We start from the raw sequence: 25,521 nt of genomic DNA, 5'->3' as shown, positions 1-25,521 counted from the left end.
AGTAGGAACCTCCGAGCAGCACTTGAAGGCAGCGTGATTCCTGGCGCTGATCTGGTTACCTGCCTCCATTTTGTGTCGGTCGGCCCATTTCCGGGTTTCCGAGAAGCAACCGATGAACGGTGTCAACGGGAGTATGGCTGCGCTTGCAGGTCAAGAGTGCGGATAAAGTTGTTAGTAGCTAATTAAAATTGCTAAAAGTAGCAGTTAGAGCTATTCAGTCGATTGTCTTATATGCTACATTATCATAAAGACCTATTGTTTACATCGGCAAGCTACTTTGCATCCAACCGCCGGACACCGCTGACAGTGACAGCTGGCAGAGGAGTAAACAGCTTGCTGCTAGCTAACTCCAGCTAGCACCAGTACCGCCACTAGCTAAGTTGGTTAGCGTCGAGATCAAGCTAACTAAGTTAGCCGGCTAACTTCAGGATTTTGGTGCGGTACATCGCCAGGACTTGCCAGCCATCGCAGTGTCTTGTACAGCACCCTCCCATAAATCTGGTCCAACTAGAGACACTGCTCGGGCGAAGGCTTGCCACAACAGCACTTTCCATTCATGTTGTTTTTGAGAACAAGACTCACAAGCCTCTACTTCGAGACCGGGTAAGCAAGTTGCTGGAGCCGCTCCATCTGAGTTAACGTTAGTAGTTACAGTTGCTTGCCAGTTTTTTTCCAGTGCATCTTTACCTGGAAGGACTTGAACAGCTACACTACATTCCTAGGCCTAATGCATGCTGTTTTACTGAGGTTAACGTTACTGGGTTTGCATGTTCTGCTCGCTATTTCCAACACGACTGGAAACTCCAGCCAATGCGCAACGTCAAATACATTTAATGGGTTCATAAGCAAGTTAGTTGCACTTTTTCGGCATCCTCAAACGGCTGCCCGGTAGCTAAACTGTTAAGGGAGTTAACTGGTGGGTGTGGGTTTGTGTTCAGCAGGTTTGACCCGGTAACAGATCTGCTGTGGGCTGTGAAAGTGACTGAATACACAAACCAGGCCTGGTTTGGCAAACTCAGGCTGTCAGTGCCCCAAAGCCTAGAAACACACAGGCCTTTTACTCAATGCATTTCCTTGACCACAAAAGCATTCAACTTCCTCATTACCCCCCCTCCTCCTCCTCCTCCCCTCCCAGTTGTCTGTGTTTCCGTGAGCTTTGCCTTAGAAGACTGCATTGACTATGATGATGTGGGAAAACTCTCCCACTAAATGGCTATCTAACAACTATATGAGTGAAGAAGTAAAAGGAGGCCAAATCACAGCGATCATGACCTACTTGAGACCTCGCTTTACTTTGATCTCTAATGGAAAGGATTAACCAGATTATGGGGGTCAAAGGTCAGGACTTGTTGATTTTATCAGTGTATCTCCACCAATACCCTGTGTAGGGATGTGTGCTACAGATGTAGAAGGTGATCCTCCTGGGAATTATGCCTTAACCTTTTTCTGTGAGTCCTACAGCAAAATATTTAACGCCACCTCCTCAAGGGATTGGGCACCTGTGACCTGAGTCTTTGAGTCTTTCTACAGAAGAAGAATTGGGTGTTATCATCGGGGAGAGCCACAGACTGATGGCACATTCAACCTACTTCAAACTAAAACAGTGACCAGTCATCAGAACAGTATAAGTCCTCACAGCATGTCATATCCCCATTCCTGGTTCCCACTGATGAAACAGTCCACTCCTTCTATTTTCCATTTGAGTCATGGTGAACATAAGCTAACCTGCTGCAATTCTGTACCTCAATATTTCAGCATTATTGAATCTTAGCCCTCATTTTTTCCCCTCTTTTTTTCACCCCAAGTAGGTCACCAGCGCACTGTTTCTCATTGCAACTAGGAGTTTGTGGTTATGGCTTGGGACTTGTGTACTCAGCAGATTGTGAAACATTTATTTATTTATTTTTTTCAATGAAGAGATAACCAACCACTCAGTTTTCTGGCTGTGCGGCTCGCAGCGGCACGTTTCCGTTTCGTGTACGTCGGCTGGCTGACTGGCGAGCTCGCTCGGCCGGATTCCATTTGTTTTCCCTCGGTGAAAACCTGCTCTAACACTTAACCAGGCAGCCTGTGGAGAGGAGGAGTGAAGGGCGAGGGTGGGGTGAGGAGCCGGCTCGACGTGCATTATCAACAACAGCTAACTGGTTTGGGGAGATCCAGTGACCTCAGTCATTGTGTGGAGAGTTGACAGATTTAGAGCAGTTGTGCAGTTGGAGCATAGTTACATTGCTACACCATTTTACTGAGAGATAAAAGACTGGAGAGCATTTGAACTAGTGCTGGGCTTCAGTGGAGTCATATTGTCATTATATGATTTTGGGATATCGTGACATACAATTCTGCCGTCTAAACTGATGAGAACAAGCAAATTTTATTTAAAAACTGACAAAATGAGGTGTGGCAGGAACATATATTTGGATATTTCAGTTTTGCTTGACATCACACCTAACATTACCATTTGGTTCAATGGGATGAACATTAATTTGATTATTTTTGCATACGTGAGCCATATAGTGATATGTATCAATACTGAAAAAATCCTTATGTTTATTGTGATATGTTTTCAGCCATATCACCAGCCCATGAAAGCTTTCATCTATTCATCTATCATCAATTCATTTCAGCTTCTCTCAATGGGTGGGTGAGATTCGGAGGATTCTGACAGTCCCAGACATGCACTCCCATAAGAAAATCTTTCCTGCACTTTAGTATCAGTTATAGGTACTATTACCTGTCAATCAGATGAGGACAGAGTTGCCTTAAGTTGAGCAACTCTCTTGGTTACAGTGACGACTTGGAATGTCAGGCTCAGAAAATTCCAGCCTTTGCACACTTCCAGGACCTTAAAGTCACAATGAAATTCACCTTATTCACCTTGTTAGCTTATTCTCCATATCACAATATATTTTATAGTAAATGTCAAAAAAATTGTCAAAATTCTTACTTTCTTGTGATGTTTAAATCCCATTACTTTTATTAACTGTAAAACCATCACAGATTTTTGAACAATCCCCCCTCCACCCCTCCCATCACATAAAACCTGTAATTTAGCAGCTTTCAAAGTGACACAAGTGGCAACATGGTGCAGTGCATTTTGGGACGTTCACCGGAAGAGCATGGCACTGACACTGACAGGGTTTCAAGAAGTGGGCGAACTGCCACAAATCAAACATCACCTGACTCAGTGTTTTGGTCTAGGCCTGTATGGTTTCTTAGTTAAGTCTTCTCATAAAGAGGAACTTGGTTAATATCTTGCTGTGTAATATGTTGGGGCATGATGGGATCACCTCATCACATTTAGGTACATCATGAAGCATCAAGCTCTAGATTACCTACGTGAACACAGGCGGTTAGAACGTATTTCCACGTAATGAGCCTGTGCAGCCTTGACCGTGCGTTTGACAATGACCTGAGCCACATGCAAAAATTGTTAAACAGCTTTTTTGCATGTAGCTGTCAGCCAAAGATCAACCACACTCCTTTGTCAATGTGTACAAAAGTATTGTTGTGAATCTCAACGTGCAAAAGAAACTGAAGAGCTTGTGGGTCGGTTCAGCAGAGTTATCAGGCAGACAGACGCTATAAATTGGGTGCGATCTCAACTCCACAGTGAGTGTGGAATAACAGATTTCTGTCAAAAACACTGAGAATCCTGATATGACACGTGTTGGTCACTTTTATTAATTGTCTTGCGGCCAATGTGATAAAGGCAGTGGTGGAAAGGGTATTAAAATATCCTACTCACGTAGAAGTACTGTTACTTTGCTGACATTTTATTGAAGTAGAAGTAAAAGTTCTGGTGTTAAAATCTACTTGAGTAAAAGTAAAACGTGTCTCATTGTCCTCAGAGTAAAAGTTACTGAGTTTTAACTAGAAAAGAGAACGTTGTTAGCTGTGATCTTTTCCATGTGATTCTAAAAGGAGAGAGGACAGAGTTCAAACTAGATTCTGTTAATTGGAAAATTTGGAAATTACAAAAAGTGCACAAAGTGAAGTCAGATTCCTCTTCTCATTGTGAATTCTCCACAGTTGATCAATATACGTTGATCCAGTTTCTGATCAACGACACAAAATATGTACTCTGTAATGGATGTGATTTAAAATGTAGTGAAGTACAATACTTCAGCGAAAACGTACTTAAGTAAAAGTAAAATGAATGACTCAAGAAAGTAAAAGTACGCAAAAAAGCTACTCAATTACAGTGAGTAAATGTAATTGGTTAAGACTTCCACCCTTGAATAAAGGCTTTTTATCTTATTTTCACTTGAGACAGAGCGCCTTGGTTTTCTTTTTGCATCACTGGTTTTTAGAATTAATTTATTTTTTACTAGCAAGTAGGATCCAAAGTTTTCTAATGTTCATTTGACTCTACCTGTCGCACCTATCTGTTCATATCAGACCCATGCAGCGTTTCTTCCCTCTCTCCCTGCACTACACTGAGAATCCTTGTCCAAGTCTTGGTCCTCTCCACACTAATGTATTCCAGGAGCTGCTTCAGCAACGGCTTCCCTCGACCAAGAATGTCTTCCCGAGAGTTTTAAACGGCCATTTGTTCCCACTGTGATGAGGCTCTGGTCTGGAAGGAGCCGAATGGAACTTTTTGGCATCCCGCTCGATCGTCTTGCTTCTCTTTAGCGTAGCATGCATCTGAGGCGTCTCTGCATGTTGCTGCCGTCGCAGAAAAACCTCGTAACTGTAACTGATTCTGCTGAGTTTACTTGAGCAGAAGGTTTTGTGGTCCAAATTGGTAGAGTGAGTTTCATCAGCCTAGGCCCCATGAAACCCATTCAAATCCCACGATAACATTTCAAAAAAATGTCCTAACTTTCTTTCCTTGTTTCCGTAATGAGTAATCTTAGGAAAATTGGCAATGAAAACATTTTCTTTAATTTAAAATGTCCATCATAGTTGCAAATGGTCAAGATGTTGATAAAAAATCCCAAAAGTTCAGTGAAATAATATTTTTTTTCAAATCATCAAAAATCGTGTTTAATAGTGATCACACTGTCTAGCAAAATAATGAGAATCGTCTTACTGGCTTTAATCGTCTAGATGTTGATGTGCAGTCTAGAACTTCTCCATAGTTAATGAATAACTGTGGACTCCTACAGTCTTCTGTCAGAGCTTTTACACTCATGTTAGTTGTGTTTCATGTCAGTCCTGTCAATTGTGAAATCAATCAGAAAATGTGTCTAAATACCCTCTGCATCATCCTGGGCTCTGTCACAATCACCTGTACAGACGGGCGGGACAAACTCGTCTCACTTGTTCCTGGCTATGGGAGACAATAGTGAATGTTGACTATTGTTGGTACACCTCTGACCCCCCCACCACCACCCAACCATCACCCAACCCTGACCACTTACCTGAACCAGCACTAGCTTAATTGCTTAACATAACTGCTGATAGGAGTGATGTTTTCCTGTTACTTTTCTTGTTTAATGTTGTGGCACTTTTTGTTTTCTTGGCACTTTGAATTATCTGGTTACTTATCCTGCTGATGCTCGATGAATATTAATCTATTTTACTATTGCACTAATTGTAAGTCTGGATAAGAGCGTCTGCTAAATGCCTAAATTGTGAAGTAGTAATTGTCAAATATTCATGCATGATTGTGACTATTGTCCCCTGTGGGCCACTGTAGGTGATTTGTGGTCGCCTTAGACCATGTTCCATGTTGTGGGAGAGAAAAATGGAGCGGGTTTTAACCACAAAACAACCGAGAACGCAGCCTGAAGCAGTAGAGTTGGCACCATGCAGCCAGCAGTAGAAGTAAATACCAACCCACACAAACCACTGCATCAGCAAAAAATAAATCAACCAGTATGGTAAAAAAAAAACCCAACTCAGCTATGAAGGGGTGAAGATGGACTGGTTGGGGACAGAGAGAGAAAACGGCACCATCCTCTTCTGTAAGGCCTGCTGCCAGTTTCCAGCAGGAGGAAAGAAGTGTGGGATGTGTGGTATATATTATGATTTTAAGACAACTCTTAGTGGTACAAATTGAGTGTTTATTTGTCAGTATGCAGTGCAAATGTATTATTTCATAGTTCAATAAAATTGCCCCCAAAAAGCACGAAAATGTGCTCATGTCTTACCCTGCACTGGAGCCACCTTTTTTAAGAATGCACACGCTCTTAATACTGTAAGCTGCGTTGTGCTAAAGTGCCCATCATATCCAAAAAAAAACTTTTTTTTGTTTGGCAGCCACAATGGCCGGTACATCTCAAAATTCACCAGCGACTCTCACTGTTTGATCAGCAACAACACGAGACAGACAGCTTGACCAAATAACACATGTTGTTTTGTTCTGTTGTTTTGCAGGAGTCAGTGTGTGTCGTCCGACTTGAGACGGTGAAGTAACTGCCCCCCCCCCCCCACACACACACACATACACAGAGGTGCCAACAGAGGGACAGGATGCCCATTCCTCCCCCTCCCCCTCCTCCCCCGGGACCCCCGCCTCCTCCCACCTTCAGCCAGGTCAGTGACCGTCTACAACACACCACCACCTCACACTGCAGAAATAACCTGCACACCCACCGGGTTAGTGACTGGTAGGAACCCTGGACGCTGTCAAAGAAATTATGATGAGAGGATTCATAGGTGAGGAAGAGGTCAGTTTTATTTCAAAGTAGGGCTGAAGGATACTGACAAAAGATCTGATTGCGATTATTTGACAGAATATTTTAATTGCGATTTAAACTGCAATTCATAGTTTTTCTTGTCATACATTTTTTAGAACTTTAAAATTGTTTAAAGAAAAGTGATTTTGTTAAAAAATGATGTCAGTGTGCAGGATTTACTGAGTTTGAGTATGATAAAAGCTTTTCACCAATATTGTACTTGATTCATGGACCAAAGATTACCCGCAGCTCTAAAATATCTTATTCAGAAATCCATTTTGGACGCTTCTCTCTCTGCAATTATTTGCAGCCTCTGCGATTTGGAAATTGCAGAAGTTCAAATTGCGATTTCGAATTTTTTAGATTAATTGTTTTTCTCTATTTCAAAGTGCCAGAAAAGTGCAGTGCAACAAACACCTCTAAGATTCTACAAGTCCAACATCTTCACTGTTTGAGCAGCCAAAGTGACTTTTTTTGGAACAGAAAAAATCCTCCAAGTGATGGTTGGTCACTTATTGAAGTGGCTACTGGAGTAAAAAAAAACAAAAAACGGTAGACTCAGATTTGCTAGTTTTTGGCTGGTGGCTGGAAATTTCCCTTTCTGTCACACAGCAGATAGACGTTCCTTGATGCTGCGGCTGCACAATTAATTTAAAAATATCAAAATTGCAGTATTGACTACTACAACTTTCAAATTGCAAGAGATGTTTAGTTGTTTTTTCTTGGAGAGAAAGGTGTTTAGGAAGGTTTTCAAAATCTCAGGACTACAAAACAGGTATTGCATCACTCCCAAAACCCTCACACAGCTGGACAATTTTTAAGCAAATCCTGCAGAGTAAGTTGTGTCACAGCTGCAATACTGAGCGCAAAATATTCAGAATGTGATTTATTCCCTCAGAACGGGTGACAAATTCTTTCACATGCTAATGTAGAGAATCGGTCCAGAATCCATTATTCAAATTTTGACTAATTTTGACTAAATTAAATAGCATATTCATGCACATTAAAAACCTGCCTTTTCCTCCCAGGCTCTTATTTCTTCATCCAGCACTCCTGTATCATTCATGATCATTCGTCAATATTTGTCTGTTATCTATTCTAATATTTACCTTGCCTCACTGTTTGGTTGTAATTTTGATGATCTCAAATTTTAAGCTTATTCTGCTGTTGCATTCCTAAGTTGTTCTGGATAAGAGTGGCATTTAAACAATTAAAGTATAAGACACACACACACACACACACACACACACACACACACACACACACACACACACAGAGCAGAATACAACATGCTTCTGCTTGCAGCTGAAGCAGTATAGTTGAACCATAAACACGCTCCCATAAATTCTATGTTCTTATCAGCTGCTGGAAAACTACAGGACTATTTTTAACTGGCCTTCAAACAGTAAATGTGCTTATAGCTGACATTGTCACAGTCTCTTCATTCACCTAATGCAATAAACTAAGAGTTCTATTCCACAATGCTTTATATCAGTGTTGAAAAACTAAAGTCCATCATTCATAATCTTTAAAATAAGGAGGATCCAGTCTGTCAAAGTGTTATCATTTTGTGTTATTGATCATCTTATAACAAGGGATTTGTTGTGGTTATGTTGGTGCAGAGACACTGACAGATAACAAAGTACCCACTGACACTTTGTACAGGCAAACAGGACTTCTGATACAGTGCAAGGGGACAGTGCGTACTGTGTGGACAGACTGCACATATCACTCTACATATATTCAGCGTTCACTTACCATGTGCAACCAGGCAGGATGGCTTTTTCCTCATTTGACATGGGGTGTGTTTGCACCACAGAATTTGAATGGATAGAACGGTCTTTCCACTGTGTTCTATGGTATTTTGGCTAGTACACCATAAAATGGCGTCTATGGTTAGTTTGTCACACTGGCTGCCACCCCGCGTGAGTGGGTTAGCTTTGTAATGTTACAAGACTATTGTTAAATGAATAAAATGTGACGACTTACCAACAGTAATATAGAGTGATTAAACCCAATCAGTCCAAAATTCCTTGAGTAGCCTCCCGCTGATAGCAAAGCAACAGAGATAGGGCAAGATGGCAGTTTTCCTCTGCGACTTGCTGTAAGTCAGTTTATATGGAAGCTAGCCCGTAGGCACCAAGGAGGTTTTATATTATCGAACGGTACGCGTAAAAATGGCCGCCGCTCTGATCATCCAGGAGCGTTGATTTGAATGGGTAAGACCGTTCTATCCAGTAAAATTCTGTGGTTTTCACCAAGCATGTTCAGAGCGGGTTAATTAAACTCTGGAGTGTTGACTGCTTTAGTTCAGTTTGTTTGGCTAGATGAGAACAAAACCATTTGAACTTGTCTCGATCCTTCTCCAAGTGAACTGCAGTGCAGTTCGTTAGGAGTGAGAACATAATCCAGACCAACTACAGGAAATGACCTCAAACCGCAAGTGATTATGGGTATAAAGTGGTGGATGTTGACATCTGATAGCCAGCAGTTCCTCATGCTTGGAAAGCCTAGCAGAACAAAATTAAGTCTGGACTGAGGCTCATATTCAGCTATGTTCTTACCAGGTATGAACACCAGAGAAGAAGAGACAGACAAGTCCATCATGCTTAGCTAAAGTTACAGGAACTGGAATCAGATTTGTTTTGATCCCCCAGCTGCCAAACTCTCTAACCTGGTGGGATGACAGGTGACCAAAACTCCCTGGATCACTTGTATTTGGACAGTGGGAACCGAAACAAACCAAATACAAAAGTGCAAAGTAAACTTTTCCACTATGGTTCGGACCGAACGAACCCTTACATCCGGTCACTTCCCTCCTCAGGCAAACACCACTCCTCCCAAGCTGAATCGGGATGAGGCTAAAGGCAGAGGGGCGTTGCTGTCAGACATCTGTAAAGGCGCCAGGCTGAAGAAGGCTGGCGTGGTCAACGACCGCAGCGCACCTGTTCTAGAGAGTGAGTAACATGACGTTGATTTTTTTACACACACACACTTGAACTGATTCATAACCCATGAGCATAGAGATGTACACAGGAACGGAGAAACTCGCATAGACATACTGTATGTACACGCTTATTCTCTCCATACAGCCTTATTGGAGCCTGTCACATACATTCACATGCATATATTCCATCTTAGAGGTTGATTTTTAAAGGCCAATATAATAATTTTGGAGAGGAAAAAAGCTGATTACTGATTACTTTTATTATTTCCAGAAGGTTTGCATTAACCACACTGAATGAAATGTAAAACTTTTTAATTGATTCACAAATTAAATTGAATATCGTAGTAACACTAATAAACAAAATATATTTAATCTAATAAGTAAAACAAATAAAATATATGAATCCAAAATAAATAACAAAAAAAATAAGAAAAAAGCCCAAAACCCTCTGGTGGGTTTTATCTTTTAACACTCAGTGTCGGAGCAGCATGCTTCAGTTCAAATGAAAGATGGAGTCAAACAGATGCACATGACATACAGTACAGCTTTCTATGCTATGCGGTCTTTTCCCCCAAAAGATTATTTCGTATTTGCATAAAGTTGCCTCACGAGTTAGTATAGGCTAATGGATGATTTCATTTCTGTCACTGTTTAATTTGTCCGGCACTTTTTCATGCCAGGAGGCTTCTGCGAGTCTGCTGCTGGATGATACTGGATAGCTCAGTTTACACACACACACACACACACACACACACACACACAGCAAGCTTCAAGGTTCAGAAAGGCTTTCGTGTTTCATTAAATAACGTTAGAAAGATGCATCGGTGTAGTCTGCCCTACATGTGATCGCAATTACTCTTTATTGATTTCCCATGCGATTTCCCTGTCGCACATTTTCCGATCTGAATTATTTGTACGGCTGCATTTGTGTGCACCTAGTAAAGTAAATTGTGGTTAATACCCAATGTTGGTGAAACTGGCCGAAGCAGCAGCATTTGCTTAGTCTAATGTCTTTTGAAGTGGTGTTGTGTAGCTTTATCTGCAGTTTCACATCATCAGGAAAAGAGTGCTTATCGTGTTGGTTAGCCCACAGATGAGCAGCAGGCGGACCGTTTTCATTGTAGGGTTGAGATGATTTAGATATGGCCAAAAAGTGTGGGCTGGGCTTGCTCACTTGGTGGTAATGTTATGTGAAACCAGTCAGCAGCATGTATTTTTACCACAAAAGAGGATTGAGAGCCTCTTGTTACATGGAAGTTGGAGATTTAACAGAAATACTGAGGGACAGGTGGAACTACTTTTTGCCCTAACTTCCATCTTTCAGTACAACCACGATACAATGTAATGAATAAACGTTCAATGACAACAAAGTCTGACTGTGTGACTTTGAGACACACATCTCTGTAGCGATGGCATTGGCTTGCTAGAATGTAAACAACAATTTTAAAATGTCATTACAAAGAGCAAATAATATAATTAAGATGGAAAGTGTGTGAAATGTGCGTGTGAAGGGCAGCTGCATCCGAATAAAATGGAGCTAATATCGCAATTCATGTTTCTGCCCCACGATACGTTTTGTCACATTTTTGTATTGCGATATATATATTGAATTTCGATATATCCTCCCATCCCTAGTAGTCACTAATTCACTAATAACGTTGTGTCACCCACTAGTTGATAATGCTAATCATTTTATAATTATGTTTTCCTACTAATAACTTTCATTTACAATATCTGGGAAGTGCATACCTTGACTTGGTGTGGAGCCTCCATGCAAATAGTGAGACAGGTCTGCGAAAGTAAGGGAATGCCAGTATTTATTTTGAATAGTCAGACACCAGCGCTCATATCCACCGATAATCAGCTGTTTATAAAACCTCCTATCGGCCAAACCGATGAAACGGGTCAACCTCTATTCCATATTGCTGTATTACAGTCTCTCACATAACATAACATGTATTTTACCCCACATCACAGGAGGTGTAAAAAAATTTGAAGTTGTGCTTAATTTAACATCTAACATGTTCACACGGGGCGAGATGAGCTGGGTAATGCAGCCTTTTTTTTGTTCATTGTTTTTTTTTGTTTTTTTTTTACAAGAATGAGGAAATGAGAAATATTTGAATATTAAAATACATTACTCATTTCCCCAGTTCCTGCTTTCTTATTTGTTTATATGACACTGGTCTCCTCTCTTCATCAGAAGCAGGAGGAGGTGGAGGTGGAGGTGGAGGAGGAGGAGGAGGAGGAGGAGGAGGAGGAGGTGGAGGAGGAGGTGGAGGAGGAGGAGGAGGAGGAGGAGGAGGAGGAGGAGGAGGTGGAGGTTTTGGAGGAGGGCCGATGCCAATGGGAGGTCTTTTCCAAGGAGGTGTGCCAAAATTGCGCCCAGTTGGAGGTAAAAGCCTTTTTTGGGGGGTATTGTGTTTATTATTCCTTTGTGTTGTTTCTGATGTATATATTTATTTTTATTTGACATTGTGTTTGGTTATGTATTAGTTGACTTTTTAGGTTTTCTGTGATGGCTGTACTTCTTTTCTTTTTGTTCCCCAGTGTGTTTATCATTTGTTTAAATAACATAACTAAAGCAAAGAGGAGACTTGAGGTCAAAGTCCACCTCTAAAGGAAGTGGACTAAAGGGTGTTGGTCATGTGTGTTATCCTGGGGATTGTAGGCTGCAGTTCTCGTAGACCAGTACATGTGTCCTAAATGAAATGGGGAAAATATATCCCAGTGTACAGAACTGCTCTGTCAGTAATTCATCAGTTAATTCAGCAACTGACATACACATACTGTACACCTGTACATATTCTTCCTTCTACCTGTCTCCTTAAATCAGTTTTCCATTTAGTTTTAACATGGGGGTTATTTGGCTCTTGACCGCCATGAAAACCAGAATATAAACTACTCACCAAGATCAGATGCAGCTGGACGGATTTTCACGTCCCATTCATTTGAATGAGGCCACGAAAACAGCCTGAAAACTTACATTTAACACATTTTATACTAAAATTAGAATTAAAAAATAAAATTAGATCCGGTCTCCCAAAGAAAGTACCTCTCCTAAATGGTATTCCTTCACTGGCGATAAGAAAAGTACTTCGTCTCTCAATAAAAATACTATTTGGCAAAATTATATTCTAAAACATTGGACCCACAGTCCATTGAAAATCACAATAGTGGAATCTGTTGTTGAATCTGCTGAACATCCGCTACAAACGCATCTGATCTTGGTGAGGAGATTATATTCTGGTTTTCATGGCGGTCAAGTGCCGAATAACCTCCATGTTAAAACTAAGTGGAATATTGCTTTAACTCTTATTTCTCTTGTTTCTTTTGCTCTCTATCATTCTCATCATTCTGTGGTCATGACTCTCAGGAATATTACTAGAGCACCAGGGGCACAATGCACCCAACATGTTTGAAGGGACACAAATTCACGCATCAGATAAATCAACAGAGAACAGAGATATTAACATAGTTATTACCAGCTTGGTGGTAGCTGTATTTTCCAATCCAGTTATCTCTGGTGGAGCAAACTTGTCTGTGGAAGGAGCTAAACAAGTGAGGAAGGGGCGATTTGGTTGCTTGTGATCAAGGAACTGAAGCTTATTTGACTAAAAGTTGCTCTGGATAAGAGAAATTCTTTGACTGACAAAGATTATTTGGGGTCAAAATGTTGGTGAATAAACTGCCAAGTGAGCATCTTGTATTTCATCGTCTTGCCTTCAGTATGAAGCAGGCGGTCGTGGTTTGGATGTGTTTTGTCCTTGCTGTGTTGTCCTGACCTCCATGTGTCTGTCCTCCATCCAGACGGCACGGTGGGCCGGTCGGCCCTGCGGCCCCCAGGCTCTCGGCCCACCGCCCCCCGCCCCCCCGCCGGCCGCTCCGCCTCGCCCTCCCCGGTGGACAAGCCCTCCCCGCCGGAGCACCAGCGCTCCCACCGCCCCTCGCTCCCAGACATCTCCCGCCCCCACGGCTCCGGCTCCGGCTCCTCCCACTCCTCTACAGGCAGCGGGATGAAGCACAGCACCTCCGCCCCGCCCCCTCCTCCCCCCTTCAACAGGGGTGGCCGCGGCAACGCTCCGCCCACCCCCAACCAGAAGGGAGCCTCTTCATCCTCCTCTCATAGCCGAGAGAAGCCCCTCCCGCCGACACCCAGCCGAGGCCCCGCCCCTCCCAGCTCCGCCCCGCCTCCCTCCATGAAGCCGCCTCCCTCCTCCAGCAGACCGCCCACCGGTGGCTCCTCAGCACCTCCTCCCCCGCCGCCGTACAGACACCCGTCGGGCGGCGTCTCCAACGGGCCGTCACACATAGACGGGGCTCCGGAGCTGCCCCAGAGGCACAACTCCCTGCACAAAAAAACCCCGTCGGGGGGCAGCCACGGACGCAGCCACGCTCCGCCCCCTCCGCCCTCGCCGTCTCCCTCCCCCCAGCAGGTCAGCAGACCGCCGCCGCCCGCCAGAGAGCCACCGGGCCGCAGAGCAGGTAACAGCTGTAACTACTCTTCTGTGTGTTTTACAGGTCAGAACTCATGACTGCTACTTCAGATTTCATATTACGAAAAATTAGACCCATAAATGCTAATTAATGAGAAACTATCTGCTTCTGTGCCAACAATAATTCTAGTGAGGAGATGGACTGTGAAGTGATTTTTCTCATTTTCACTACTCATGCAGTCAGTGCCAACTGGATTTATGTGGCACAGTACTGTTAAAAAAAGTATAGTTATGGGTCCATTTTTTGTTTGCTGTATTTCCCTTCTTCCCGTGGATAACTGGCCAGATATATCCAGCAGCTACACTGGAGTTTGATATGAGAAAATGTTTCAGGATGTAAAACATCAGCGGTAAACGTCAGGTTTTGGTGTCAGTCCCTCAGAATCAAAGAGCGAGGGCTTCTTTCTAGAGCCGCCATTTTGCACCAAGAGACGTTCAACAATCATACAGGGAGAAATCCATCGTAGAAGAAGAGAGAGACCAATTTCTCCACCACAGGAGCAGGAGAGAGACCAGAAGTATATGCCCATATGTCTACCTTTTGATCAAAAGCCCATTCTCTGGGGGTTGTTGAAAGGCATTCTGGGAAATGTAGGAAATCACTAACTGAAGCAGAAGTAGACGAGGTGGGTTGAGGGAAAGTGGGTTCACCAAAAAAGTTAATTCAACGCTTGGATTTTTCCTTCAACGTGCCTTATATTTGCATAGAGGCTGTGAGTGTGTGGTGACTCCTTTTGATTCAACTTCTTTTCTGACCAACACTTCAACAGTCGTGGAGTTTCTTCTCTCTCTCTTTCCCTGTCACACACTCAACATCCCTCTCCTCTGCGTTTTCAGCCGGAGGAATGCTCACAGAGGGCAGTGCAAGTTTTGACATGCGTTATCTCTTAAAATCTACAGTCCAATTCCAACCGTACAGCAGCTTACTATGTTCAAACATTTCTCCCATATAGATCACACCTAGGTCTTCTCTGAAAGTGGAGCAAGGGGCGGGGATTTGGTTTGTCATTGGTTGGAATTGTGCCATCTCTGTAACCTATTTACTTTCCGCTCACCCACCCCTCCTTGGCTCTAACATACAAGCCAGGTTTCTGCACAGACACTTAACATAGCTTAATGGCACATAGGATAGCTACATAAGCTCCTGTGTATTGGTAAATTACTTTTTTCCTTAATGGAATTGCAATCGGGGAAATTACAGAATTTCAGCTGCCCCGGCTTCAAGAAAATGAAGATGTAGTATAAACCAAACGGTGTCAAACTGTGACTTTGGCCTCAGCGCATGGAACAGATAGGCTGTCCCTTGGCATGCATGTTTAGATTTGGTTGGGTAGATGCTATGTGGATGAAAATCTGCCTTTTCTCCGCTTATCTGATGCCTCTGTATCTCCCAAAGTGTCTAAACCCAGAGGCTGCCTTGGAGTGCATTGATGTAGAAAAGAACATTTGAAGAGTTGTGATGCAAAATGAGACATCCACCATCTGTAAAACATGACACCTCCTCGTACAAGATGATTGACAGCCCAAAGCTAAAACAAATAACTCCCAAATAAGTCCTTGATTGACAAGATACTAGCAGTTTTACAGAATGGATCCTCTGTATTTTATAGAAAGTGAATGATAAACTTCCAAGTGATGATTTTGTTTTCTCTCCAAAATGGATGGAGGGCATTTTGGAAACAAACTCTTCATTTGAATTCAGAGTGAACACACGAAACAGGAAGGCACTTGTTTGCCCCAGTTCTGTGTTGTGATTGGACGACGCAGCGCTTCGCCACGAGGCCTCCTGGTTTCTCTGCATTCCTCAAGCCCTCTGGAATATTCCAGCATTCCTCTTTCTTTCTTTCTCTCTTTCACTCTCTCTGCCCCCCCCCCCCCCCCCCCCCCCCACACACACACACACACACACACACACACACACACACACACATACACACACACACTTTGTACATCAGCTTACAGGATGTCTGCTGTGTTTTTCCTGTTCCTCTGTTCCTCATTTTCCCATTCTTTTATTCTTTGTTATTTAAAAGTAAATATCAGACAGAGGAAAAATCCACCCTCTGATCCTCTTACACTGTTATATATCATCAATTTGTGATGATCAATGCATTCCAGTTATTTGGGATAAAGTGTTGTAATTTTGTTTTTTTGGTGAACCCACTTTCCCTCAACCTGCCTCGTCTACTTCTACTTCAGTTAGTGATTTCCTACATTTCCCAGAATGCCCTTCGGCAACCCCCAGAGAGGAGGCATGAACCTGTTGCTTTCAATTAAAGTTGGGCGTATAAATATAGTTTGTGAACACTGGGGCACGTCTATGATCACGGCTACGCCCCTTGCTCAAAACACAACCTGTCTCTCTGCTGCATTGCATTCTGGTCTCTCTCCTGCTCCTGTGGGTGGAGAAATTGGTCTCTCTCCTCTTCTACGATGGATTTCTCCCTGTATGATTGTTGAACGTCTCTTGGTGCAAAATGGCGGCTCTAGAAAGAAGCCCTCGCTCTTTGATTCTGAGGGACTGACACCAAAACCTGACGTTTTCTGCTGATGTTTTACATCCTGAAACATTTTCTCATATCTGGTTGTGATGTCACTTTGTCTACATTTGGTCTGCATGAATAATAAAAACACACCGCCAAACCCAGCCCAGAAATGCAAGGTACATCACCAATGGATGTTTTTTAACTGTGCTGAAGTGTTTTAGGGTGGAGTTTTCCTTTAATAACTTAATGCTATAATTAGGTGACCAGTTGTGACTCCCATGAACAAAATTACATTTCAGTGGAAACTTTGGAAATGACACCAACGTCTAAATCTGAGGCCAATTCTGTTTACATACAGATACTATAGTAGAGTAATCTTACAGTTTAACCATAGTGTCATCATGATCATTTCTGTGTTTGTGTGTGTTATCATCCATACAGCTCCCCAGGTGCCCCATCCCGGGTCTCGAAACGGCAGTCGGGACGCCCCTCCCCCCCCGCCCCCCTACCGTGTCCACAGCTCTGTGACCTCAGAGACCCACAGCCGGGGGGGCAAACCGCCTCCGCCTCCCTCCTCTTCCTCCTCCTCCTCCTCCTCCTCTTCCTCCTCCCGCACCCCGGCCGGACCCCCTCCTCCGCCCCCACCCATTCGGAACGGTCACTCCTCCATCTCCTCCTCAAAGTCCATCATAGGTGAGTTGGGACCGGCTGCTCCTCCATCATCACAGCCTCCTCATCATCCTCTGCAGTGCAGGAAACTAACTGTGCTGTTCATCTTCTGTCCACAGTGGCTAATGGATTTGGAAAGGGTTACGATTAGCCAATTTCGCCATTTTACCAGCCAAATATGAATTTTAGTAGAATCGGATCTCTCTGACCTCTCAAAACGAGTCAGTATTTACCAGCATTAGGATGCTGGCTAGTCGTGATGTCCTAACCTGGTCCACTCTTAATGTAGTTTCTTGTTGCTGCGCAAGTGTCAGGACGAACGTCTGGCAGAAGCTGCTGTCAAGTGCGAAGAAAAATTAAGGGGGGAAAAAACAATCCAGAGTGTTAGTATTTCTTCAAATCTAGAGTGTGTTTTCTGCACATTAACTAGCGTTTCATTGCCTTTGTATGTTCATATCAACCCATATCCAATACACATATGAACTGATAGCAGTGTCAAAAAAGATGTCACATCTGTTTTTGGACCTCTGCCGCTTGTTTCGAACACATTTCGGTTACGGTATGAACCTTCAAGTTTTGACTGGATTGAGGCGTCTCTCCAAATACCACTCAAGTCATCTATTTTGTTTACTTTTCATCGTTGTGTCTTGTTGTCCTCCATGCTAGTGCTGGGGCATCCAAGCTGCCGTGGCGCCAAAATTAGTGTCTCAGGTGAATGACCCAAAGATTTAGTTATTGTCATGGCAACGCTGATAAATTCTGATGGAGCGTTCAAATACAAATGCCATGTAGGTTGCATGACCCGGGATCTGATTTCGTACCACATTTTGAAAAAATTTAAAACATGCGACTCCATGCAGCTTTTCACTGTTCACACGGATTACAAAACATCAGATCTGTGTCACATGACGGGGAAAAAAATCAGAATTGGGAAACTTTCAGCTGCAGTGTGAATGAAGCCCAGTAATTGGTAGTTATAAATGAGCTCTCAAGTGTTGTTCAAACTGAGACATCATTAGTTGGTATGGTGACAAGAACAAATGCCCACATTTATTCCAACAAATCGTTATCCAAAACATTAAGATTTACCTCAAATTCGTTTTCAGAATTGTCTCATGCAGTCATCAAGCCAGCACATGCAGAATCAGAATCAAATTTATTTTTGCCAGGTACATTTTCACATACTAGGAATTTGACTTGGTGAGCTTGGTGCAATGCAATATACAAGCATTTAGACAGACAAGCAGCAATCAAGCTTTACACATTGAATTTAAATATCAGACGACAGAGACAAAGAAGAAAGAAAGAAGAGATTCCTGAAAATATATACAGTATATACAATAAGTGTGGTGACTAAGTGGGTTATCAAGGGCTTTTACAAGGGCTCAGTAGTAAGTTGCATTTAGTGTCTGACCAAAGTACCAAATATGAATAAATAGTGTCACTATACAGGAATACAAGTACGATAGATACGACTATGTATTTACAGATGTACAATTAGTATGGAATTGGGCTCAAAGAGTCAGTGAAAGACGGGGATTGTTTGTAAGCCCCACTGCCATGGGGAAGAAACTGTTGTGGTGCCGTGAGGTTCTGGTCTTGATAGACCGCAGTCTCTTGCAGTGTCCTTAACAAAAGATTAGGTTGACTGAAGTGCATCGGTTCACCTTAGTTAACCTGCAGTGACAACAAGACGCCATGCCTACAAAAATGTGTTGAGTGTGGGAGGATGAGATGAAATATTCTGACACTTGGTCCCACAGATATAACTGGCTGTATTGACATATTGAAATCCAGTTATATTTCTGCTGTCGAGCTGGTATTGATCTCTCGTTAGTTTACCAGGGCTGCTAACGCATTTCATCCTGTTACTAGAGTTATTTTGCCCTTGTCTTCAGCTAAGTTTGTAACCTCTGGCAACAAGGGTTGTCAACATGGTTTTGTTTGTTATCTGGATCTGATGCAGGCTCAGTGATGGAGGGCCATTGGTAGTCAAATATTCCACCACAGACATTCAAATGAGCTTTCCCAGTTCCTGCTGTACCGTAACAAACCAGCAGGGTCCGGATCGTTCCTAGATGACCGACTGTCCCAGGTTCATGCAGTTCATGTTCATGCTGACAGCTGAAGACACAAATATACTGAAGGCAGGAACAGATCAAGGAGCATTTTGGATGTAGTGTTTTGTTTTTGTTTTTAGCAATCTGTAGTGTTTTGTTGTTGTTTTTTTAGGTTATTTTCTTTTTAAGATTTTTTTTTTTTGCCTTTATTTGACAGTTCACAGTGGAGTGAGACAGGAAAGATGGGGAGCGACAAATGTCCCAGGCCGGATTTGAGCCTGTAGCCAACTGAGTCACCAGGACGCCTTTCATTTTTTTTAGTAATTTTGTGGCCCACATATTGTTTCAATAAGCCATCACTGATGAATGTTTAATGACAGTTGTATTATTTCATTAAATAGTTTATATATTAAAATCCAATAGACGGAGAGTTTTTGTTCCAAAACAAGGGTCCGGACGGGAAAATTAGTTTTGAAAGCTTTTCCCCTGGTCAAGTAATTGTTTAGTCACTGGTACTGATCAATAACCCCACAGATATTATGGTTATTTTATGATATGGGACAGTAGAACTCTTTTGCACCATTTTTAATGGTTGAATTCTTTTTTTTTACATTATTTTACTTTTGTTTCCCTCCTAGACGATTTTGAATCCAAGTTCAACTTCCACCCCATTGAAGACCTTCCACCTCCAGAGGAGTACAGGCATTTCAGCAAGGTCTACCCCAGCAAAAACAACAAGGGTACGGCCTGCACATGTTTCATTCAAACTTTCTTTAACCAGGTATAAACAGGTGAAGGGAGAGCAGGCCATGGCCACTGTCCCATCGACTCCTCTTCCCAAGTCTTAACTGCTGTGCGATGTTAATAATACAGAGTAACCGGTTCTTTTGGTTTCATACCTCCATGCTGCTCACTGAGAGCATGCTGCTGCTGTCAGACGAGTTCGGTTTATTTGCGCAGTGATAAAACAAACAAGTGAAGTGATGAAAGCACAGTACTAAAATACAGTGCTCAAAAACAAAGAAGAGAAACACATTCATCTATGCAAGTGTGATTTTAAAAAAAGCCGTGTATTTTACTTCTTATCTTTCTGGCCCCAAATGGCAGCGAGAGGTAACTGATTTAGACGACTTCAATATCCAGAAATCAAGCAGCATTGTGTCAGTAAATTAAATATCTTCTTCTTAGTGTGTGGTGTGGAGGTTGAACCATCGTTAGTGGGTCTGTTTAGGAGACAGTTTTTGGATTTGGAGGAGAAGATTTCCCACCTTTATTTAGTAGAGACGGGACGCTCTTCTCTCTTGCAGCACCACTTTTGTGTTAAAACGTGTATGTTTTTTACCTCAAAATCTTGCGTAATGCAGCTTTATTGATAGCAACTGAACTGAATGTAGTTTACCTCATATTGCATACATACATAGAACCACACTGCTTATACAACAATATGCTTTATGCTTTAAAATGTGGATAAAAACAGGATGTATTGTCTTCCAAGCCTAAAAATGCCTGGTGACAGATTAAGCCTGCACTACTTTATATAGGAAGGAAGTCCGGTACATTTACTCTCAGAAACAAAATTAAACTAGAAGGGCACTCGGAGAGCGCAGACCTCCGCCAAGGCCAGTAGTCCAGTCTTCTATGTGTTGGTCTTTCCTGCTCAGCCTCCAGACCATAGTCGGGAAGCACAGGGGAATCTCCGTTGTCCTCCAGGGCCGAAGTCTAACTTACTTCGGGACCAACCCCCCTTCACTCTCTCAGCACGTTCGCTCGCTCGCTCTCGCTCCACCACACACTCACTACGTACAAAACACTCTGCCCCGCCCTATTCTCATAAAGGGGCTACGCTGCTCCTATAACATATGATATGCAAATGTGCAAGCGCAACCAATATACGGATCCGCTCCAAAATTTAATGGGTTCTTCCTTGGCCCATGCTGCACCCTTCCACGAAGTTTCATGAAAATCGGGCCAGTAGTTTTTCTGTAATCCTGCTAACAGACAAACACACAAACAAACAAACAAACAAACAAACAAACGGCACTGAAAACATAACCTCCTTGGCGGAGGTAAAAAGGCTTTTCCAGTGAGACTTTTTACTCCACCAAATAATAATTTTTCATCCTGGCATTTTGGGGATTCCCCCCTCGATTCAAAGGAAGACAAAATCCAGAAGAAAGTCATTTTATGTGGAACTGAATGTCTTAAACTCTGAACAGCTTGGAGAATAACAACAACAATAACCTTTAGTTTCAAATCTCCACACTGCTGAGGAAAAGTGTATAAATCATGTTACTTATTGCCAGCTTCTCTGCTGCGTCTTCGTGTCACAACAGCCGAGTGGAATTTATCCTGTCGTTGGAGTTAATGATTGTTCCCAGTTTGTTTTTAAGCCAGAGGAAGAACTGGTGTCAGGTATGATTGATTGATTGACTGATTGATTTATTGGGTATAAAAAGCTACAAACAACAGTACAACCCAGAGGATAAAACACATAAAAGCAAACTTAAACACTTGTTTCCAACGCGGTCCTTGATGGTATAGAAAAATCTGAACAAAACAATACACAAACAACATGCTACAAAAAACAATAGAAATTTGACATTAGTACAATAACTTTAATCCATAACCTCTAATGAAGTAAAATCTCTACTCAAAGAAGATATCAAAGAAATTGATGGAGCGGATAGATTTAAAACTGCGGTAAAAAGATGGTGCAGTAATAGGGCAGGGTATCTGTTTTGGTCAATATTACACTGTGTTGTGGCTGGAACCACACATTTAGTGTTATTGTTGGTTGTACATTTTTTATTTTTTTTATTTTGTTGTATTATGAAATGGAACATAATGTATAGTTTTCTAGAACAGTGATTCTCAACCTTTTTCATATCAAGGACCCTAATTCAGTCCACATTAGAGCCACAGACCCCCATTTGATGAGATTTTGTCTCTCGGACCCAAATCTGAGAATATTTTTATTGTCAGATATGATTTTGTCCAGAATTCCTTGACTATCTGTATTGTAGGTAGAGAGATAACAGAGAAACTATGATCAAAATAGTCTTTTCATCTACATTCTCTAATTGTGTTAACTTCTTGTAAATTAAATAATGGTGAAGTTTAATAATTCACTTTGCTGGGGACCCCCTTGAACCCCCTCAAGGACCCCTGGTGGTCCCCGGACCCCACGTTGAGAACCACTCTTCTTGAGTGTATTGGGCTGCCAATTTTGTCTTTTTGCCTGGTATTATATGATTCATTTACCTTTTTCCATCAAGGACCACAATGGAAATAAGCTCACCAGCTTTATTGTGTTATCCTTGACACTTTGTGAAACCTGTACACAGCTTTCCATGCTCTGGTTTCTTTTAATTTGAATTGTGCATTTTGTACAGAATCCCTACTGCGAATACTAAGCGCCAATTGTTTCTCTTCTTCTTTGTTTCTCCCTCTGACCTGCAGCCATGATGAGAGGAGCTCCTCCAGCGCCGCCGGTGGGCAGGTGAACGCGGCTCGGCTTGGCTCAGGACTCGATCACTCAGTCAGTCTCATCGATGGACATTCAGGGGAGTGGCGCAAAGCACTCGAATCACAACACACACACACTACAACACACACACACACACACTACAACACTAAAACACCAGCCGGAAGCACAGTGCCGAATGCAAAGCGAGCGTTACACTACGCAGGTTTGACACTACACTTTCCACGGCGGTCACTGTCCTCGCCTTCTGTCTTAGCATGATTAGAACAAAACCACTTTGAACTGAGAAGCGGACTCGACCTTCGACCTCTCTGACTGCGCCGTGACCGCGACTACTTCTTCTTCTTCTTCTTCTTCTACTCACAGGATGCAGAGGCATGACGCTGTTGTTCACACCACATAGCAGGACCAACTTCAAAAACTTCCAAATCTGTGCATTCCATCTTTTTTTTTTTTGGTGCATATTCCATGATAATGATGATAACGATGCTGATTTTCACAATTGTGAATAACGTCTTTTTTTTATTATTATTATTATTATTATTATTATTATTTCTGGTGTAAGCATTAATTTGTGGTGTCGTCGGGAAAAATTTTCAACACTACCAATGGAAACTGTCTTTGGATTTATATTTGAGGCAGACGAATTACACTCAAGTCTACCCACACCGCTGATATTGCCATGAATGTGGGGGGTGTTAATGGTTATTTTACTTTTTTTATTTTAAGTTTTTGTTTAAATAGCCATTCCAGCAGTGCCAGGTGAGAGGGTGCGTTTAAATCAGTTCTCTCCCTCTCTCAGTGTGCCAAAAGTGGGTGGAGTAACATGAACTGTGCAGAGTGAGGAGAGTTTCCATTGATGTTATATATAACTGACATTTTAAAGTTCTTTATTTGATCGTGGACAAAATGCATTACTGGAAGGCTTGCCAAGTTACGAGAGAAGCCTTGCCTGGTAACATTTACATTTGGAGAGGGGCTATTTTCTGCTTTTGTTCCCTTTTTGAATTTTTTTTTCCTTTCTGTGTTTGGAGGTCTTTGTATTTCTCTCTTCAGGCGATGTTGCACGGCAGCTTTAACTGCTGGACCGGGACACTGTGCATGACGGGTCCTGTGGACGCTGGACGGTCATCTATGCACTGGGGGGATGCTGCCTTGGGAGCAGGAGTACTGTCATGTCGACGTTTGTCAAAGTAACGGGGGAGTGGGGGGCGAGCGAAAACTGCAAGAGAGGGTTCATACCTGATGCCATGTCTTATGGCTGGGTGGGGGAGACATACGGGCTTCTAGATGTCCTTGATAAAGAAAAGCAGGCGATCAGAGTACTTCATATCTTCATATAGCTGGCATGTTTCTCATAGCATGCTGTGGTTCCCATTTGGACCACAAGGTGGAGGCCAAGGCAAAATAATTCTTGTTTTTTTTTAATGGACCAAGGATAGATTGCAGGTTTTGCAGAGCGGAGTGTTGGAGGAGTTTATAAGGGATTCCTTGTCACTGTTTCCAAAATCCAGGGAAGTCGATCTAACGGCTCAACTCTGTTTTGTACCCAGAATATTTTACTTTGCTGCTGGAGGCCCTTTGTAGAAGGACTGTATGGCCAGAGAAAGTTTTTAATGCATTGCTATGCAAGGAACAGTTTGTATGGAGTGTAGTTGGTAGCAGCTAACCAAAAAAAAAAGGAAAACACTTAAGTGCCAGAGAACTGTTTGAGCAGATGGAGGTTATCAAAGGAGTTTTTTTGTACTTATTTTTCTTTTATTTTCTTTTTTTTCCCTTTGTGTATGCCACCATGCTTGACTCTTAAACCCTCATTACATCATAGTGATGCAGTTATCAAGATACCATGCAGGAAAATGAACAAAATGCATGTTTTTTTTTTTGTTTTTAAATTGAATTTATTATTATTCCCCCATTTCAATGATGCAGCGCCTCCTGCTGGTCCTTGCCTTACACAAATCTATGGTCTCACTTATCGGTACCAGTGCATTTGTTTTGGAGAGGGGGAAAGATGGCAACAAAAGGTAAAGAAGAAACGATTCTATTTGAAAATGCAATAAATATTGTATATTTACATGACGTATGAGGAATATGGTAATCATAGTTATTGATCTATTTTTATGTTGTAAAAAGCTTGTAATATAGGAAAGAAAAATGATTAAGAAATATAACGATGTTCCAGTTGGTGGGCTGTGACCCGCGGACAGATAGACAGGTCTCTCTGTAGCACTTCTCTGGAAGCGTGGCCATAGGTGGTGGGGGTGGACTCTGAATGGATGTGTGTGTGTAGGGTGGGAAAATAAAACACCAGCCACCAGCCAAATGCAGGTAAATTTTTGGCTGTTAAGTTTGTCTAACAGCCACTTTGGCAGATAATCAACCATCATTTGGAGGTCGTACTTCTCAAAATTCTCACTGGTTGGTAAAATAGTTGAGGTGGTTGAGATGTACGAGCGTCTGTGACCGGTGGACGACAACAACAACAACAACAACAACAACACAAAGACACTTCCTGTGCTGGATGTATGCTCACATCATTCTCACACAGGCGACCAATCACGTTTGTCTCCTCGTGTTCTCACCCTGTCCACTCCCAAGAGCAAAACCCTGTGGTCATTTCATGTTAATCAACCATGTTTTTATCATTTGAAATAATTTCAAATAAACATATGCCTTTGGGGAATCGGGTACTTGGTGCACGCTCATTCTGTCGTCTCTGCATGTTCTACAAGTTAAGGACTCTGTATCGTTTG

General features: G+C 42.4%; 1 protein-coding gene across 2 annotated transcripts; it reads left to right on the top strand.

Annotated features, from left to right (window-relative positions):
- Positions 1–106: 106 nt before the first annotated feature.
- Positions 107–25,456, top strand: wipf2a (WAS/WASL interacting protein family, member 2a). Of its 2 annotated transcripts, none has more exons than XM_078291851.1 (8): positions 107–603; positions 6,325–6,483; positions 9,451–9,583; positions 11,834–11,968; positions 13,384–14,058; positions 16,997–17,248; positions 19,923–20,024; positions 22,744–25,456. In XM_078291851.1, exons 2-8 carry the CDS (start codon positions 6,421–6,423, stop codon positions 22,785–22,787), a joined length of 1,404 nt encoding a protein of 467 aa, XP_078147977.1. In that variant the 5' UTR covers positions 107–603; positions 6,325–6,420; the 3' UTR covers positions 22,788–25,456. The 2 variants fall into 2 exon arrangements, with proteins under 2 accessions (XP_078147977.1, XP_071757245.2); XM_071901144.2 differs by having other exon boundaries at positions 11,819–11,968.
- Positions 25,457–25,521: the final 65 nt, after the last annotated feature.

The sequence above is a fragment of the Centroberyx gerrardi genome, chromosome 3, assembly GCF_048128805.1.
Source record: "Centroberyx gerrardi isolate f3 chromosome 3, fCenGer3.hap1.cur.20231027, whole genome shotgun sequence".
NCBI classification, from domain to species: domain Eukaryota; kingdom Metazoa; phylum Chordata; class Actinopteri; order Beryciformes; family Berycidae; genus Centroberyx; species Centroberyx gerrardi.
The sequence above is the reverse complement of the archived record's forward strand: the minus strand, read 5'-3'. Positions and strand labels throughout refer to the sequence as shown.

Bases quoted from the DNA above. Each gene is read 5' to 3' on its own strand.
- wipf2a (XM_071901144.2), top strand. From the start codon at position 6,421: ATGCCCATTCCTCCCCCTCCCCCTCCTCCCCCGGGACCCCCGCCTCCT. The intron at 6,484-9,450 runs GTCAGTGACCGT...TTCCCTCCTCAG, and splicing joins CTCCTCCCACCTTCAGCCAG to GCAAACACCACTCCTCCCAA. The intron at 17,249-19,922 runs GTGAGTTGGGAC...TTTCCCTCCTAG, and splicing joins CTCCTCAAAGTCCATCATAG to ACGATTTTGAATCCAAGTTC.